The sequence below is a fragment of the Periophthalmus magnuspinnatus genome, chromosome 15, assembly GCF_009829125.3.
Source record: "Periophthalmus magnuspinnatus isolate fPerMag1 chromosome 15, fPerMag1.2.pri, whole genome shotgun sequence".
Classification (NCBI taxonomy): Eukaryota; Metazoa; Chordata; class Actinopteri; order Gobiiformes; family Gobiidae; genus Periophthalmus; species Periophthalmus magnuspinnatus.
The window spans coordinates 22,019,690-22,038,768 of record NC_047140.1 but is presented as its reverse complement, the minus strand read 5'-3'; the positions used below and the strand labels follow the sequence as shown (position 1 = coordinate 22,038,768).

Below are 19,079 nucleotides of genomic sequence, written 5' to 3'. Positions count from 1 at the left end.
GCTTTGACATCACTGGGTCCCCCTACAGTAAACCACGGGCCTATCCATCTTTTTCTGAGCTACATTCAATAGCAGAGTCAGCCTTTACCATAGGATTCATTTAGGCTTCTTATTAGTCCTGTTTGGAGATTCTCTCACCTATCCTTCTGACCATACTGTGTATTTTATATGTAGACCTGGTCAATTTTGTCTTTTATCCTTAGTGATTTATTTGATGCATGACTATTGGGCCTATAATATATATTTTTTTCGTTGAGGCTACTTACTCCTTGCTAGTAACTCAAATAATTGCAATTAGAAACCACATTTAGATCTGATTTTGGGTGTTTACATCCACTAAAGAAATCTGATCTTCAAAACAACTTGTGTCACGGTGTAGTTAATGTTTTTATAGCAACTGTTGTATTTGGAAAACAAAGTACAATAAATTTTAGGTGTTTGTCACTTTAGTTGGCTCCTTTTGGCATATTTTTCCTTGTCAAAACCTGCAGAGAGCAATTGGAAAGAAATCAAATTACTCAAATCAGATGTAACTGATGCAACATGACATTTCAATAATCTGATTACTCCAGAAATCAGATAAGGATCAGATTTTTGGTGTGCATGTGAATAGCCTTATCGATAAAGCTGCCCTGATTCTGATTTTTAAAAGAACCTGATAATAAGCTATAGTGACCAGAAAACATGAGTAAACACATTGTAGTAACTTCAAATATTTATATATATTTATATATTTATACATCTTTGTCCATACATTCACACATACATTTATTTACAGTAACAAAATACATACAAGACTTTCAGAGCTCATTCAGGAGGTCAGTAAATGCAACACAACAGAGGCAAAAACCTAGAGGATAAATTATGCATAGCTTAAGTTATTAACAGAAAAATAATATTTCCTTCAGAGAAAGCATAATATATTAGCAATTTCTTCCAAAAATCTCATACAATTTCATACAAAGTGGATGCTACTGGAGTATCTCACAAGAAAAACACTATCGTACATGCAGCATCGGCGACAGTAACTCAAATTTTGTCCTCAAATGTAAAGAAATTAAGACGACAAATAAGGAATGAATATTGGACATAATTTTCAGCACAATTCCCTTTCTTGTAAACAATTTTCAAAGAGTGAAATGTCCTACCATGGGTTTCACAGCTTCCTGACTCTTCTTATACCTACCAGTGTATGTCCGATATTGCTTTTATGCGCAGGTAGTGGTGATTCAATCCTATTTAGTCAGAAACTCATTGGTTCTCAGGTAATTAAAAAAAAAAAAGTGCTCTGAGCATTTTACATTTAAGAAATACACTCAAAAGTGCGGCATGTTGAGAAGTTGGGAATGTGAATGAAAAGCTGCGTAATATTAGGATACATTTGTTCATTGGTCAATGTAGTGTACAATATTTTATAACAATTAAGCCCAAATATATTCAAAATAGACACTGTCAAAATGGTAGTAAAATGGTTAAGATATTGAAAAGGCCAAATCTAAACCACTTGATTATGGATAGACAGAACAAAAAAAGCCACAACCTAATGGGAAAATGTAATGATATTGAAAATTTTAACTCAAAATGACTTAAATTTCAATATCTTGTCTTGTCTCTGCATAAGAAAGCAGAACAGTAAGTTTGGGACTGAATAGATTTGGGCTTATCTGCATACTGTTTAATGCTGTCATCTTGGCCCCTGTTCTGAACCTGATACTCGACAAAAATTAAAGTAGATCTTGTTGTGAGGGGACCCTCTTTTTTCTTGCACCAGTGCTTCAAACTTTATAATTTCTCTCAGCAAAATGTAGTAAACAAAGAATGCTCTGACGAACACAGAAGAAATGGCGATGCCTGGCCAGTCATCCAAATTAAAATCATAATATTTCATTTGTTTGACCAAAAATACTGATTCAAGTTGGATTTAATGGGAAATAATCAATTGTTTCGTATTTGATTGGGATTTAATGGACATGTAACCAGTTCCAGCAAAAAGGGACCTATGAAATTGATTAGAAAAAGCATTGTATTAACTGATGTAGTTTAGATAATTTCATGAAATATTTCCTGAAAACAAAAATACTGGAATGAGGTTTCAGATCCACTTAAATTTTTAAATACGGTAGGTTGTCCTGGCCAGGCTACCAGAGTTTTCAATAAATAAAATTAACCTTTTTCAGTGCGGCTGAAAGACTTGAAATAAACAAAAAGCAAGGCAGATCTTAATTAAGGACTGTTGAAAATGTTTGAAAATCTCTCATTCTCAGAGTCCTTGGAGCATGCAAAGGTAAAACTCAACAGGCAACAGGGAGAGCAGTCCATTCTTCTACCCCCCTGATCTCCTCTGTGCCCTGGGACAATGATGATACAGACATGAGAGGGTTAGACAGCCCTGTTGCACCCCCATCTTCATCCTCCTCCCCCTTCCCTCCCATACTGTCAAATACCCAAAGGGAGGGGCCATCTTTGCGGCGTCAGCATTGATCCAATCGTTGATCTCTGGCACCGACCTGTCCCGTGAAGCGCCACAGGATGTTCACACTCAAGAGAGAAGAGGACACTGTGTCATTTTGACTTTGCAATAGCAGCGTATCGAGAAATATAACGTGAAAAACAAGATATCAACTGCAGGAAATGTAAAAAAATATTTGCACATATACAGGGAAACTATAGCTCTATATTTAGACAAATTGCCCAATTCTTGCTATCTGCCACTGATATTCTAGCAATACTCCACTGGTTGTTTCAAATTAACTCAAAAGGCAAAACAATACTTGTTTAAAAATGTATATAAAGTATCTGCACATTTGTCTTCCAGCCAACACATTCACCAGTCCTCCAAATATCCACCCACAAACTATTTACAAAAGCATCTCCATATAAACACTGGATTTCCATTTGTGGTGGTGGAGACTGGGGGATACACTCTGCTCAGCTTTAGACAGTTTTAATTAAGACTCTGGGAGGGTCCAGGGAGTTGAAGCCATGCTGACTCTTCCTCTCGAGTGCTGATGTAGATGAAGAGAAGGAGGAAGGGGAGAAAGAGGAGGGGCTGGTGCTCTTGTCAAGGCCAGAAATAAGATTGAAAGCATAAACTGGATGAAGAGGAGTTGGGGGATTCAGCCAGCTGCATAACTGCTCAGGAAAGAATAAAACATGGGGAGCTTCATCCTCTGCTGATCTCGACGACACCAGGCCATGACTGTGCCCTCACTGTTGGCCGTGTACAAGTGGTGACCATCACAGGAGTAGGTTAAGCTGAAAGGGAAATAAGACAGGGTTAGCTCAATGGCCCAACCTGTATACAAAATACAATATCATATGATTTTAGTTAAAGCTGTTTTTTAAGTGAGTATATTGTAAAAAGAATATTACTGTCAAAGAATAATGAAAAATAATAGAAAAAAGGCCTTAAAAGACTATAGACCAAACAGACAAAAAAGTAATGCAATAAAATTGTAGTGATGTTACTACTTAGCACTGATATCAAAGACAGGTAAACACTTGATACCTGATAATAGGTTTGCTCGACTTTGGAAAGGTGATCTCTCGCACAGGTTTCAGATCCCAGGTGCTCCATAACCTGATCACATAAATTAATATTTCTCTATTAAAACACACACAGTAAAAGTAATGCATCTTTATTGAACACATCGTACCTGACCACTCCGTTCTCCAGGCCCCCAGCGATCACATTAACAGAGACGCCCTCAGTCTGGTTTGAAAAGGCCACAGAGCAGATGATCTCTCTGCAGTGAACGTGACCGATCAAATCTCCATTGACTGTCCACAGACGCAAGTCACTGCCACCTCCAACTGTGAAGAAATGGAGGAATAATAAAGGGATGAACACAGTGTTACACTCAAATATGCAAAATATTACTTAGAATGACCTGACTTAAAAGAAGACCTATTGTGCTTGTATCTACTATATAGCTACAATCTATAACACTCGGGAATCATCATGTTATACTTTGGACATTTTAAACCACAATATTCATCTGAAATGCCAAATATAAATAAAAGAAACAAGTCAGTTGACTTCTGTGTTAGAAAATGGCAGTGCCCAATGGTAGCTCCTCTGATGGACAGCTGCAGACAGCAGATTTTTTTTCATTTGTACCAAAATTACCCTGCTACGCTGTGAAATTCAGTGCGTATCACAGATTAAGGGAACAAAGTAAGTAAAGATTGCTCAAACACACACAAACTACTCCAAATACAACTTCTTGTGAGTAAAGGGTGAAGGGAAACAACTATAGCATGGTTAAAAGTTGATTTTGCACCACTGCTTCTGATTATTAAGCTTAAACTTAGTAGCTTTTTCAAGTTTTGTTCTATATACTATACTGTCTTGTCTTGCTTGATTTTTCGATTGACCCTCAGTGCTTTATGGGAACACACTGATTTAAAGGGGCAGCATGTAACTTTACTGGTGGAGAAAAGTTACCTGGTGCTTGTCTCAATGGAAATTTTATTACTTTGTCTGGAATGCTCAACAGTATGGCGACAGACATTTATCACCATGCCAGACAAGCAGGTAACACACCCCCCTCCAAAAGTTACAGAGTACATCTTTAAACATCAACAAATGGGAGTGAACCATGTCCACAGTGAAGCTCAGATGTTTGGTTTCCAAGTTATATCATTTATAACCGTAAGAAATTTGGAAACTAAGGGTAAGGATGTTGTGTCTTATACAGGTTTATACAAAACTATGGTGGCACAATACAGTTTGGTAAATATGTCTCTTATTGCCTCTGTTAGTAAGAATTACTTCTATGTTTATCATAGTAAAACACGGAACAAATCATAATTTTAATATCAGTTTATTGCTCAGCTTGTTTATGAGGGTAATAATTTGACTATAATGGGCCACCATAGTCTTATCTGTTAAAGGGAAGCACTACATAAAGTAAAAGTATGACTCGTAATGCCAGAGTACTGTCCAGCTTGTTTTTAGGACAACGCAGGGATAGTATATTAGTGGCCATCACAGTGAACTCTAAAGTGCTGTGAACCTGATGAGTAAATATTGTGTAATGATGGAATAGTGGGGCATAGAGGGACGTGTAATGTAATATTGTCCTGACTCAGGGACAGTACCTGAGTCACAGACTGTAGCGATGTCTCCGGTCGTCTCACTCGCAGACACAGCAGTCACGGGGCTTTTGTGACCCGTCAGGCTTTGGACATAACACAACCTGAAGAAATGGAGGACGATTACAAACAAAATACACAATATTGAGATGAAAATGGTGAAATGTGGTTCCAAATTTAAATATAATACATAATGTAACACAAACTACATATTTATATTGGTGTTATAAAACAGTTTTACCGGTGACAGTATCTTCTCTTCTAATGCCAAGATTTCTTACTGTGTTTTGGGACTAGCACAAACTTGTCCATCTTTGAGAAATACATTTCATAAATACCCATTGCTCCAAGGTGGATTATGGGAAAAACAAAAACAACTGAACAGAATTACCAATAACGTAGGAACATTTGGATTTAGGTCTATTTGTCCTATTTTTATACTATTCCTGTTCTTTGTGGTGCAATACTGAAATTCCCCCATTGTAGAACTAATATAGGTTCTCTTTCTCATAGAATATAGTCCAACCTATATTACTTTCTTATACGTATACGCCACACAAATAAACAAATGAATGAACTGATAAATTACTGAAATGCCACACTAGTTTAAAAGCTTAGTTGGTTCTGACCTGTTGAGATCCCAGAGGATGCAGGTGCCGTCTCTGCTGACGCTGATGAGGATGCTGTAGGGTTTACACACAAACAGACTGGTGACCTCTGCGCTGTGTCCGTACAGATGGACCTGCGATTCCACCTCCATCTCTGACGGCTAGGACAGACAAACACAGGAGGTGAAAAAACAGAACAAAAGTGTACTGGGCAGTTAACTGTATTTTTCTTTTTCAGCCTGTAGGATTTTTGTTGAACAGGACAGGTGTAAGCATGAAATGGAAGTGTAGAGAGGAGAGACAATCAAGAAATCATCAAAGCTGGAAACTGAACTCACAATGTTGAGGTGGGATTAGGGCTGACCACACACACAAAAAAAAAAAAAAATCAATCAATTCTTTCTCAGATTGATGAACCATGATTTTTGATTTTCTGGCTATGGCTGACTAAAAACTTCTTGGTCTATTAAAGACTTGCCCTGTGCATCGATCAGTCAACTAAAAGGGGGCATGACATTGGCAAGAAAAGCACTGGTAAATTGCAATTTGTTTTTAAAAAGGCAGAGTAAATTTACTCCCAGAACTCCAGCTAACTCACTCAATGTCTTCTCCTTTCTGCTATTGTGTATATAAATCAGTTTAATCGCAATAAAATAATTAATCAACAATGAAAAAGTTTGGCTGAATAAGACACCAACATTTAGGGGTGAGAGATATGCCAAATATTCATATTACCATTTTCTTAGAGCCAAGATCACAATTTTGACTTTATAAAAGACACTAAGAAAACATTCATTCTTATACAGTCTTTAAAAGGCAACTAAAGCTATTTCTGAAAGTTATGTTACCAAAATAGCACATTGTCGCAGGGATGAGATATGATTTGGTTTTTATCACCATATCACTCATCCCTACCATCAACCGATAAATTGACAAAACTACAAAATGCCTAAAAACTAGGGCTACACAATATAAGAATGATATTTTTGTGATATTTTATATATTTTCGCACAATGAGAGCAGTTAAATTAAAACAAAAATGCCTTCTTTTACTAGTCAAACTATGTTAAATTTAAAACTTAACAGAAACTAAACCAAGACCAATTCAAGTCTGATGTAGGACCTAATAAGGAAAATCATGAATACAATCTGCCTTTTTATCAATTTTCATTTAAAAAAATCTGTAAACTCCTGTAAAATGGGGAACCTTGTGTTGTTGCAATATATTTATTTTCTTATGTATCAGCCAGTCAGCCAGTACTATGATATCGATATTTTTGTGATATATTTGGTCATCCCTACCAACAACCCTAGTAATTTTTACGAACAACATTTTGAAAATCGTTGGGAGTTAAAAATACACTACTCTGTAACAGTACTTGAGCTACATTCATCCTTTACACATTCTCTAAACCATCTCCCGTGCTGCGCTGCATATCTAATTTATCAACTGCTTTTCAAAATCCCTCCGAGTGGGTAGAAACCTGTGCTTGGCTCTGATGACTGAACTCCATGACCCCTAATCCCACTCCTGAGTCCTGAGCTGTGGAGATGTGTTTCAAGGGCAGCTGTGATGTGCCTAATGAAGAACCCTATGCCTGGTAAAGATGGCAGTGAGGGCGGGTGGGTTTCAGATGACATCATAATGTTTCATAGGCCTGTAGTGTTGAGATGAAATGAGAGGTGGGTCGGTAAATCTACTCGAAAACATAGTGGGATTGTTAACCTTGTCACTAATCTAGACTATAAATAGATTGTGGATGTTCTGTTTGGATGTTTTCTGTACCTAACTAATACAGGAATACTAGATTCTCCATACAGTCCAGGTTTGAGCTCGAGTTTGAGTTCAGTTTAGTTCTGATGTAGTCTTGATTTGTCCCTGTTCTAGTTGTGGTTAAGTTCTGGCCTAGTTTTGTGTTTAGTTTGCAGTCTTGTTCTAGTCAGTTTCAATGTTGATGATGTGTGTGTGTCTAAATGTGTAACACAGTAAGTATATTTTATCCTAAAAAGAATTCCTCAAAACAAAATCAACGAATATTAGACTAGGGCTGCAGTTGACTAAAAGGGGACAAAAGCTCACAAATTACTAGGATCTTGTGCAAAAACAACTTTGTATGTAGAAGTAAAGCTGCAGATTGGCTTGATAACTCAATCCACGCATTCTCCTTTCTGCTGCGATCCATATATATCCTTGTAATCCTAATGAGATAATTAGAACACCAATTAAAAATGTATTTGACAGATTAATTTACTAACGGATTTAAGGGATTTTGACCCATTTGTGTGATTTTCATTAGTATTTTTGAATCACTTAGTATCTGAGTATCGATTTTGATTTGACAACCTTAATTACATACAAGAATAGCATACAGGAACACTTTTGTTTTTCATATTTCTTTGGCCATTATAATTCTACAAACATTGCCTCTTGTCTGATTTCTCCCATAACGTTGCTTTAGTGATGCATGATCCCGATCTGGATAAGAGGAGCAGAGGGGGGTGATGGGAGGAGGTGGGTGGACTGGTGGCGAGGAGCGGGCCGCGGGTTAAAGGGGGCCGTTGTCATGGAGACTCACCGTGGTGCTGGTGAAGCGGTTGCTGTAGGCGGTGATGACTCCACACTTGCTGCCCGTAAAAAGCTGGCATCCATCGGGCACCCAGGCACAGCTGGTCACCTGGAGCAGAGACGAGAGGGAGGAGAGGGACTTTCATTTGAACTGGGGCTCAGAGTGAACACTAAAAATCATAGAGACATGACATGGTATTTTACAGAGTGGGTAAAAGAGATGGCTGTGATTTGGTAAAGGGGCAAAAAAACAACCCAAAGTTCACAAAACACATTAACGTGTTATTTTTTACTATTCTCACTTTGATGTGATCAAGGGATTTGTGGTTTGGTTGGCTTGAATGCCACTCTGACAATAATGCAAAAATAATGGATTTAGGTGGAGAGTCTGCCACATGCTTGTGTCCATGGAGACGCAGTTGTTTTGCCAGAATATTCCCCAGTATTATTCAACACTCATTTTTATTCCTCAAAAATACCTTAAGACTACCAAACCAAAAATGCACACTGTGAAACATTCCAGGCACAGGAATAACATTTCCATGGTGACAATCAGGTAGTGGCCCCTCCATCAGAAAAGTTGCATAATGCCACTTTTAAGGAAAACCTATCTTACAAATTTTTTAGATTTAAGTTATAAAAAAGGCATTTTGAAATTTGCCGCCAATCAAATAAGTCTGATGCCTGACTAACAATAACTGATGGAAAAATTAAACCGTAGTTCAAAAGACTCAATGCTGTTGGGGATTACATCCACTAGAGGATAAGACAGTCTGTCATTAACATGGAAATGAATTCTAAGCTCTTCTTATCAACACTCCTTGCAAATACATTGTACTTAACAACACTAAACTTGAGTGGGGCTTACAATAAACATAAACAAAACACTTGTCACTGCTCTGAGGCTTGCTGTATTACCATGAGAATAAAGTCAGGTCAAATAAATTTATAAGAGAAACAAGATGCAAAATATAGAAATTTTTTTGATCAGTCAAAACTGTCCAAACCATATAATTAAGATATGGAAACACTTACTAACAACAATTTTAAGTCTTTATGAAGCACGAACAAAGACTTGATTCATAATGAAGAAAACCCCTAACCCTAACCCCATAATCGAGTAGTTACTAAGCCTCTATCTTTCTTATTAAACTATTTGCTCATTATAAATCAAGTCTTTCTACATGCATCATTAAGCCTAATTAAGTTGTACCGGTAGTTATTTTTTAGTGTTTAATAACATAATGCATTGTTAATAATTACCAGGTGAAGGGGGGAGCACTGGATAAAGTTGATGGGTGGTTCGCTCTGTTTGCTCTTCAGTCTCAGTATATTGTCTGCATAACCCCAGCTCAGAATGGCAGACCACTGGATGTCTGTACTGTGCATGCTCCGGACTCCTTTAGAGAGAAAATTGCACAATTTCGCTTCAGCATTTATAGAGAACCACTGCTTATATTGTCAACCTGTAATTCTGAAGGCAAGGACTGCAAAAAGTCTTCCCTTCTACATGAGTTAAAATTACTTGTAATTGGAATATTTTACTGGACTTAAAGGTCCCATATTATGCCATTTTCTGATATATATTACAATGCTGTTTCTTCATCAAAAACAGACCTGGAGTTGTCTTTTGTTTCATTCACACATGTTTAACACACAAACCCTAGATGTTTAGGCTGAGTTCTTTTCTCAAAGTGAAAACACGTTCCACCTTGTCATGTGTTAATACAAGAAGTGCTCCACCATGTTAAACTCCAAACACCTTTACTAGAATCATCTGGATGGTTTCAGCACTAGAAGTGTCAATCTCTATTAATCAAAAGGTAAATGTAGCTATTAACTTGAAAACTACCACTGCATGACATCACAAAGTGGAACAACATTATAATATGGTTTAAAGCTCACAAGATTCTCTTTTGTGTAATGTAAGATCTTTAAGTAGTTTTGTCTATTGTGGTTGGATAAATATAAAGGAAGATTAACTTAAAGTTTTATGATTTGGGGCTATACAAAAATACATCTGAATTAAAACTGTTTAAAATTATAAGGCTCAACATTGGATTTTCTTTGTAAGGCAGTTCTTATAACAATACCATATAATTTACGTAGGAATACTGACTCCTGAGAGTGGGACATTTAAAACATTTAACAATATTGAGACTAAGTTCAGGCCTTACCCTGCTCCTTGCTGTAGATCATCATGAGGCAGAACTTGCGGGACAGTCCACAGATGGCTCGGGTGGGCAGGGCGAGCAGGGACCCAAAGCGCTCCCCGTGAGGCTGGCTGAAGCACACCACAGGGTCAGGGGCACTGGGTGACCCCACATACTCCCCCCATTTCAGGCCTTTGATCCAGGGGAGTGGGCTCTGTGGGAATAAACCAACCAGATTAGAAAATGCACATTTACAGTGATTATGCTGCAGAATTACATTACTCAAAGCTGCAAAATGGCTTTATAAGCATCCTGCACCAGAACTCTATCGTGAGCAAAATAAACTTGTTTAGCAGTGAAATAAAATTTACCACAATTTTTAGGTTTAGATCTCTTAGTGGGTTGTATTATATATTTAGTTGACTACTTTGTGCTAGTCCTAGAACAACAGTCTCTGTACAGTGTATTCACTATTATTTATAAATCCTTCTGGCTTAAATGCACCATTGCCATGAAAATAAGTGGGCTCAACATTATTATATCATGGTTTGTCTAATAATTTTATATCCAAGATAAGCCAGATTCCTTAAAAATGAAACTAATAATGTAATAACTACAACATAACATAAGTTATAAAATAGTTACAAATAAAGAATTAGTAACTGGTCAGGCTATGAACGCTGCAAAAGGATTCACTTACAGACTGACCAATGTGAAGATAATTTAGCAAAGTGGGGTTCTTACCGGGCACACTATCTCTTTGGCCTGCTCCCTGGTCTCTCTGAAGGCCAGCTGCACCAAGAGGCCCATGGCAGCGGGCAGCTCCCCCTCCATCATGAGCCTGGTCCCAGCGCGGCTGATATGGGACGCGCTGAAGAGCTGCCTGGGCGTCTGGCCATATGTTTTAATCATGGTTTCCAAAGCACGACGCTGCACTGGGTCCTCCACTGCGGACACGTCCACGCCAAAATAAGTCTGCCAAACAACAAACTGATCAGAAAACTCAGACTAAAGGAACGTTTTATAAGGCTGCAAGTATTAATCAATTAATCATAATCATATTTTGAAAGACTTATCACACTTGTTTGGTGATTATATTTATACTATTATAGGCCTGGTTTAGTTTTGGTCTAGTCCGGGGTTTGTCCCAGTTCAGTCACAATTTATTCCCAGTTTTGATGGGGTAAGTGTGAATGCAGCCATAAGATCGTTTATGACAAAGACAGCATCATTACATAATTTCAGATTTTTATCATCAATACACTTTACAACAATTTTCTCTAAACCTTCGGTCACCATATTTCAACTTTTATCCGGTTCACAATTGAAGTATCAATTCAATGCACCATAGAAATATTTATATGACTAGTGTGCTAATCGGAAAAAAAAAAAAAAATTGCTGACTAGTCAACTACTAAAATGACTGTTAGGTGCAGCCCTAGTGTTTTCATAATATTTATTGCAGAAGTTGGGATCCTTACAGCTGGGTGGAATACATTGATGGCTTGCACAGCGGCTTTTCCTTTCTGCTTGAGGCCGAACACTAAGTCGATCCACTGGCACAGCGTCTGGGACACGTGCTCCGACTCCAGCGCCTGGCGGTGGATCAGGATGAACAGACGAGGGTCGTTGCGCGCCCAGGGAGGTAAGTTCACGTGATTTACCCTCTCCCCATTCTGACGGACCCCAAAGTCAAAACCTGAGGGAGGAATGAGAAGGTAAGCTTAAAGTATTTATGAACTATTAATTTGTTTTTAAACAGAGACAATAAACAGTATCATCTACACTGTTTCCTATTGTAGTTACTGGGTAAGGTGTTAAAGGACAGGAATATTCCACAGTACAGCACCTTACTTCATTAGAAGTGCTTTTATTGACCAAAATTACAACAACAACTATGCATTCTTATTCTGATCAGGGTCCCCTTATCATAGAGCTCACTATAACCTTGTGGATACCCCATTTGTCACCATGGAGATGTAACAGTTTCTAGGCATAATGTCTCCATGGAGACAAGCTGGTGGAGGACTCTCTACCTGAAAAGTTACACGGTGAAAATTAAATTATTAGCTAATTACATTTTACAGCACAAATACCTTCTCTGTTGACGAGGAACTCTGGGAGGTAGAAGAACTCTGGGATGAGCTCCTTGACATCAGTCATGGACTCGTAGGACGACAGGCGCCACGTGGTGTTCATGGAGTGGAACGTCCGGTCGGGAATATCAAAGCTCTGATCTGAACCGGGAACAAAGACACAATATTAAAGATTCACCCACTGTCTGATAATTGCCCCTTTCAAGACCTCTGCACACACCCTGAATATATTCCTGAAATGATAAAAAGATGTCCTGGAAGATCAAGGAGACTTAAAAACGATTGAAATACTAATTAATCTGATGGGAGTTTTAATAGAAAGGGCAAGGGTGGATCAGAGGTAACACTTTTAAAAGAATAAGTATCTGTTGTGAGGGCAAGTGACATAATGTGGTAGTGGAGATCCGAATATTTAGCATTTGGCGCTAAAAGCCCCCTCAAAATGGAGGCAGGTGGCACTCACAGCAGCTAAAAGCTTTTTGGAGGTCTATGGTAATTGCTTGCTATTAAAAACCCACAAAAGGCCACCTAGTTGACACAGGTATAAATATACACTAAAACATCACATAAAGCAGAAAAAAACAGGACTAACCAAGGTCCAGACAAATTACACAAAATCCATTAACAAATGCAAACTATAACTAAACTAACTAAAATCAGGACTAAATCAGATCAGTTGAAATGCTTAAGCTTAACTCACCTTGATAGGCCAAAAACATCTTGGTGAAGGGGGGCATTCGGACCAGGAAGTGCAGCACGGTGCCACTGTTGGAGTAGTGCGAGCCGTAGTGGTAGGGCTGCACTGGGGGCATGGGGTCATCTTCACGAATACCCTTTTTGTATTCCTCCTCAAGGTACTGCACAAGAGAAAGAAGAAACTAGTGTCATGTTTTAGCTCCCATGAGGTTTATAAAATTACACCAAATATATATATATAAAAAATTCAAAGGGAACATAATATTCAAAAGTGCACTGCGTAATGTTTCTGATAGAGGATCCGCCACATGCTTGTCTCCATGGAGATAATATTTCTCTGCACAGAATGATCCACAGTATTGAATTAATCTTATCAATTTCCACTGACAAATGCAAAGTTACAGGTCAAATTTGTAAGAAAGCATGTTAAGGTATTTTGACCAATAAAACCACCCATAATGAAACAAATGATTTGTAAATAAGTTTAATGCCACACAATGGAAGAAAGACAATAACACCTCCTTGGATGCTCACCCATCTCCACCAGAAAAGTTATACAGTAAACATTTATCTGTGGCAACAAAAATGTCAATTAATGTCAGAATTTACAGATCTATTTTTCCAGAGCAAAGGGTGCTAAACTTAACACTGATAATAGATATATGAGGGGAAAATAATTTTGTTGCTGTGTTCGTAAATAGATAGAGTATAGATATTAGAATAAATATTTAGATTTATAACCTTGCCCCACGTGGTTCTAGCAAAGACACTGCAGCCAATTTAAATCCACAGTAAAATATCAACTGTGAAACATAAATGAGACGTCAAGAAAAGAATACATAATTTAGTGTCTGACTTGCAGCCTCAAATAAACGAATGGTGCTGTGGCTGTCAGACTGAGGGTAATCTAACATTGCGCGTGTACCATTACATTAAATCAAGCAAGACGACTTACTCTATAATTATCCACATAGCGATCTTCTTTTTCCTTTGACTGGACGGCAATAGGTTTGACCAGGTTCCTGCAATGAAATAAACTTATATGAACCAAGCGGTTTCATCAATAATACAACTGTCCTTGGTTCTTCCATTGGTTTTAAGCAGACATTTATATAGAAAAAGTGAAGTTACTTTTTATGGCGCTAAACAAATGTTTCCACAATAAAGGAAATAAACAGAACAGACAGAACTTACCAGGATTATACCAAGACAAAGCAGAGACTAAATTTCTCAACTGAACCTTTGCATTTTACTATTTATAATTAATTTGTAAAAAAAACCCCAAAACAACAACAACTATGGTGCCACCAATACTGAACTCAAACACAAACAGGTTAAAAGCAGATGAAAAATCAGGAAACAAACCAATCAACACTGTATCTATGTTTTAGTTTTTTCATTGCCATGGTCAACAAAAAAATTATGAAATTGTAGCCTTTGCAGTTTGATTTTGATTGCGATATAATGTGCAGCCCAAGCATAAATGTGTTCAAATGGACTGACCTGTAGATAGTTGGGTCCTGCAGGTCTAGGGTCTCACTGGTGTAGTCTCTCAGAATGAAGGGGAACACAGGATACTGCATAAGGTCATTGAAGGAGCGCCCCGCGTGTTTATTGAGGTGAGTGAGGTACTCAAAGTTGGAGATCTGCCCAGACCCCCACAACTGAGTGAGGGCCGTGATGTTCCCGTGTTCAAGCAGGTTCGGGAGGTCAGAGGTGAGGATGTTGTGGTACACGTCGTCACGGAACTTCAAATGAGAAACAACAATATAATGCAATGCTTATTTTGATTTTTTTCTGCATGTTGGTTTGGTAGGATTGAATGGTAAGCAGTGTAAAATGTAGATGGCATTTTAATTAGAATGATATCCTAAGTTTGCTCTGGTCTATCTTGTCATTAAAGCGCACTATATAACTTCAATGGTTGAGGGATTGCTACCTGCTTGTTTCCCAGAGAGATTATTGCTTTGCCTGGAATGTTCTACAGTATGGCATTAAACTTATGTGTCTAATTTATGGGTCAGAGGTGGCCCCGCTCACAGGAAGAATGTATGTTTTTCCAAGTTATTTCTTAATCAATAACAAAAGCTGTAACTGAATAAATACAAGAAACTTTCCAGGCAAAGGGTTAACACCTTTATCTTTATGGAGACAAGTGGCAGACCCACACCAGAAAATGAACGCACCTCACGGTACTTTTGGAAATATTGCCTTTGATACATGGCATTGGTCAAAATATTAAAAGCAACCAAAGTTAAATGACAGTAATTTCTACATATTGGCTGAAAAAATGCATCATGGTCCAACATTGCATGGAGTTGAACTCAGTGCATTCAATATATTGTGTAAATGCATAATATTTACTAGACAAAATCTTTTCAAAACTTCTTGAAGCTAGTCAATTATTCCTCAGACCATTGGTAAACACAGCCAAAAATCTCATCAAAATATGGTAATTTTTTTAATCTTTTGAAAGGACAAAGAAGCCAAAACAAACTAACAGAGGTTTAGTAAACGTGATGTTATGGATAAAAAAGCTTAACCATATTAACAATTAGCTAAGATCACTGTTAGCATTCCCCTCATACAAAATACAAGCCATTTCTCTTCCAGTCTGATTATCTTGATTCATGCTTTTCTAGTCTCTGTGGAGCTTTTTATCTGGTAGTTTTTTCAAAAATCACATATTTTCCATTCAGCCACATTTCCATATTTCATTACCACAGAGAATGGCTTGTTTGTAGCACCTGCCCATTTCAAGGAAAACCAATTTTGTCTTTTGGCAGAACCTAAATTAAAATATCTGGAATAGTAATTTTTCAAACCACAAACAATTTGAACAATGATGTGTTTTGCCATACCTTGGTCGTGTCGAACGCTAACAGCAGGGTCCGGCCGTTGGTGAGGAATATTTCGACTGCGTTGTCTCGGAGTTGCCACCAGCGTTTGTGCACTTCTTTGATCTCTTCGTACGTCCAGGAAAAAGATGGAGCTTCAGTCTCACCATGAAGGCTCTGTTCAAAACAATATACAAGTTTAAAGTGGCTTGGGTTTACCTAACAAATATAAATACAATAGAAGAATGAAAACTAATACCAAGACAACACATCGGAAGTAGCAAAAGTTATTTGTTGCTGTGATTTCAAAAATTTCATTGAAGATGCTGTAGTAAACATTTGAACATTCAAAAAATTGTGAGATAAATGTACATAATAAACCACATGCAAACCAAGTAAAAGTAATGTATATTTTTTCCTTTCAACCAAAACTCCAGTCACATGTGGTTTGATTTACCAACATTTTCAAAATCAGAATCATTATGTAACCCTGCACAAACAATTCACGTAAAAATTCAAATCATATCTTTCTAAGGTGTGACAGACAGCAAAACACAAAGACAAACCAACCAACTAGGGCTACAGTCGACTAGTTGACAAGTATTTCTTTCAATTTGTCAACTTGTGAAGTGATTATTTCTATTGTACACTGAGATGTGACTGAAGTCTTCTGGATAAAGATTAGTTGTAAATTGAGTGTATTACTGATGAAAATGAGAAATAGCTTATTCTTTTTTAACATTTTTTGATTTGATAAAGCTGCTGGTTTTGTTGTACAAGGTCTTTGGGCATGTGTTTTAGAGTCCTTTATGATCCAGATGACAATAATCAAAATATGAATGCATTGATTTGAATAGTCCATGATTTGCAACTCTACAACCAATGCTCTCAAAAGCATGATTTTACAGGTCCATGTCTTAGGATTAGTATTACCTGATTGTCATGGGCATCCGAGGCATTATCCTCCACAAAGTACATGCCAGACTTCCCTGTGAGACAAAAGAGTGAAATTTGAAAAACTAAGATTTAGACAAACAGAGCTGTCCCTTAGTCCCTCAGAATAAAAACACTTCTATGAGAGAAAAGTGGCTGTAATCTCCTCTAATGGCTGACACAGTAGAACGCTGTCCTTTGGTTTATTATGTACAGAGTCTTACCCAGAAGCAGCTCCCCCGCAGTCTCTCTGGAGGGGGCAACACTAATGCAGCGCCGGGTGAACCTGCCGACACAAAAAGATATGTTTTATAAGAGAAAATAGAAAAGTACAAACTACTGTGGAGGGAACACCAGTTTATAAGGCATTTATATTCCTCCTGTCACCTCCTCCAAAACAAAATATACAGGCACATAAAGATTAGGCAAAACATTATGACTGCCTATAGAGACGGGCAATATACATATATAAGATGATATTTACATAACTGTTTGTTGTAATGGTGAAAATTCAAATGTGGAGTACATTATTGATAATGATAAAATATCTGATAGATGTTATTTTTTGCACTTTTGTTATATATTCAACAGTGCAATAACATTTGTGCAAAATACAGACATGTTTTAGCACATTCCTGATTAATTGAAAGAATAAACTTGATAGTCATTAATTTTTCTTGTTTTAAGCCTGACCACCATTGTGGACCAAACATCACTTTACCATTCATTATATTCAATCTGCTAAAAAATTATATAATGGGATTATAAATAACACTATCATTCTAATTACTCGCATAATTACATAGGAAAATAGAAAAAAGAAAAAAAATAAAATAAATATTTTAAAAAATCCCCTCCCCGAACCGCCACCTTAACGTGGTGGAGGGGTTTGAGCACCCGAATGATCCTGGGAGCTATGTTGTCGGGGGCTTCATGCCCCTGGTAGGGTCACCCATGGCAAACAGGTCCTCGGAGACGGGTCTGACTAAGAGCGGTTCAGAAGCCCTTCATGAAGAAAAATACAACAAGGCAGTTTACGTCGCCCGGACTGGCGTTACCGGGGCCCCACCCTGGAGCCAGGCCTGGGGTGGGTGCTCGGCAGCGAGCGCCTGGTGGCCGGGCCTTTCCCCACGGGGCCCGGTCGGGCCCAGCCCGAAGAAACGACGTGGGGCCGTCCTCCCGTGGACCCACCACCTGCGGGAGGAGCCATGAGGGGCGGGTGCGGAGAGATCCGGGTAGCAGTCGAAGGCGGGGACCTCGACGACCGGATCTCCGGACATGGAGACTAGCTCTGGGGACATGGAATGTCACCTCGCTGGGGGGGAAGGAGCCTGAGCTTGTGCGGGAGGTTGAGCGTTACCGGCTAGATATAGTCGGCCTCACCTCCACGCACAGCTTGGGCTCTGGAACCCATCTTCTTGAGAGGGGTTGGACTCTCCATTTCTCTGGCGTTGCCCGCGGGGAGCGGCGGCGAGCTGGTGTGGGCTTGCTCATTGCCCCACAGCTCAGCCACTGCGTGTTGGGGTTCACTCCGGTGAACGAGAGGGTCGCGTCCCTGCGCCTTCGGGTCGGGGACAGGTCTCTCACTGTTGTGTCGGCCTACGGGCCAAACAGCAGTGCAGAGTACCCGGCCTTCTTGGAGTCCCTGGGAGGGGTACTAGACAGTGCACCAACCGGGGACTCCGTTGTTCTCCTGGGGGACTTCAACGCCCATGTGGGTAACGACAGTGACACTTGGAGGGGCGTGATTGGGAGGAACGGCCTCCCCGATCTGAACCCGAGCGGTGTTTTGTTATTGGACTTCTGTGCTAGTCACAGCTTGTCCATAACAAACACCATGTTCGAGCACAAGGGTGTCCATCGGTGCACGTGGCACCAGGACACTCTAGGTCGGAGGTCGATGATCGACTTTGTTGTCGTGTCATCTGACCTCCGACCGCGTGTCTTGGACACTCGGGTGAAGAGAGGGGCTGAGCTGTCAACTGATCACCACCTGGTGGTGAGTTGGATCCGCTGGCGGAGGAGGAAGCCGGACAGACCTGGCAGGCCCAAGCGTATTGTGAGGGTCTGCTGGGAACGTCTGGCGGAGCCCT

General features: G+C 39.0%; 1 protein-coding gene across 3 annotated transcripts in view; it reads right to left on the bottom strand.

The window, feature by feature from the left end:
- Positions 1-697: 697 nt before the first annotated feature.
- Positions 698-19,079, bottom strand: part of lyst (lysosomal trafficking regulator) — an 89,489-nt gene continuing 71,107 nt past the window's right edge. For all 3 annotated transcript variants that reach the window (XM_033980231.2, XM_055227288.1, XM_055227289.1), the window contains 17 exons: positions 17,211-17,272; positions 16,987-17,042; positions 16,078-16,230; positions 14,720-14,964; positions 14,172-14,238; positions 13,221-13,377; positions 12,521-12,661; positions 11,906-12,123; positions 11,169-11,399; positions 10,449-10,638; positions 9,535-9,671; positions 8,282-8,380; positions 5,727-5,866; positions 5,104-5,201; positions 3,657-3,813; positions 3,509-3,580; positions 698-3,255 (listed from right to left, as the gene is read on the bottom strand). In XM_033980231.2, the coding sequence (XP_033836122.1) occupies positions 3,117-3,255; positions 3,509-3,580; positions 3,657-3,813; positions 5,104-5,201; positions 5,727-5,866; positions 8,282-8,380; positions 9,535-9,671; positions 10,449-10,638; positions 11,169-11,399; positions 11,906-12,123; positions 12,521-12,661; positions 13,221-13,377; positions 14,172-14,238; positions 14,720-14,964; positions 16,078-16,230; positions 16,987-17,042; positions 17,211-17,272 (2,362 nt within the window). In that variant the 3' untranslated portion in view covers positions 698-3,116. The remainder of the gene's footprint in view (positions 3,256-3,508; positions 3,581-3,656; positions 3,814-5,103; positions 5,202-5,726; positions 5,867-8,281; positions 8,381-9,534; positions 9,672-10,448; positions 10,639-11,168; positions 11,400-11,905; positions 12,124-12,520; positions 12,662-13,220; positions 13,378-14,171; positions 14,239-14,719; positions 14,965-16,077; positions 16,231-16,986; positions 17,043-17,210; positions 17,273-19,079) is intronic.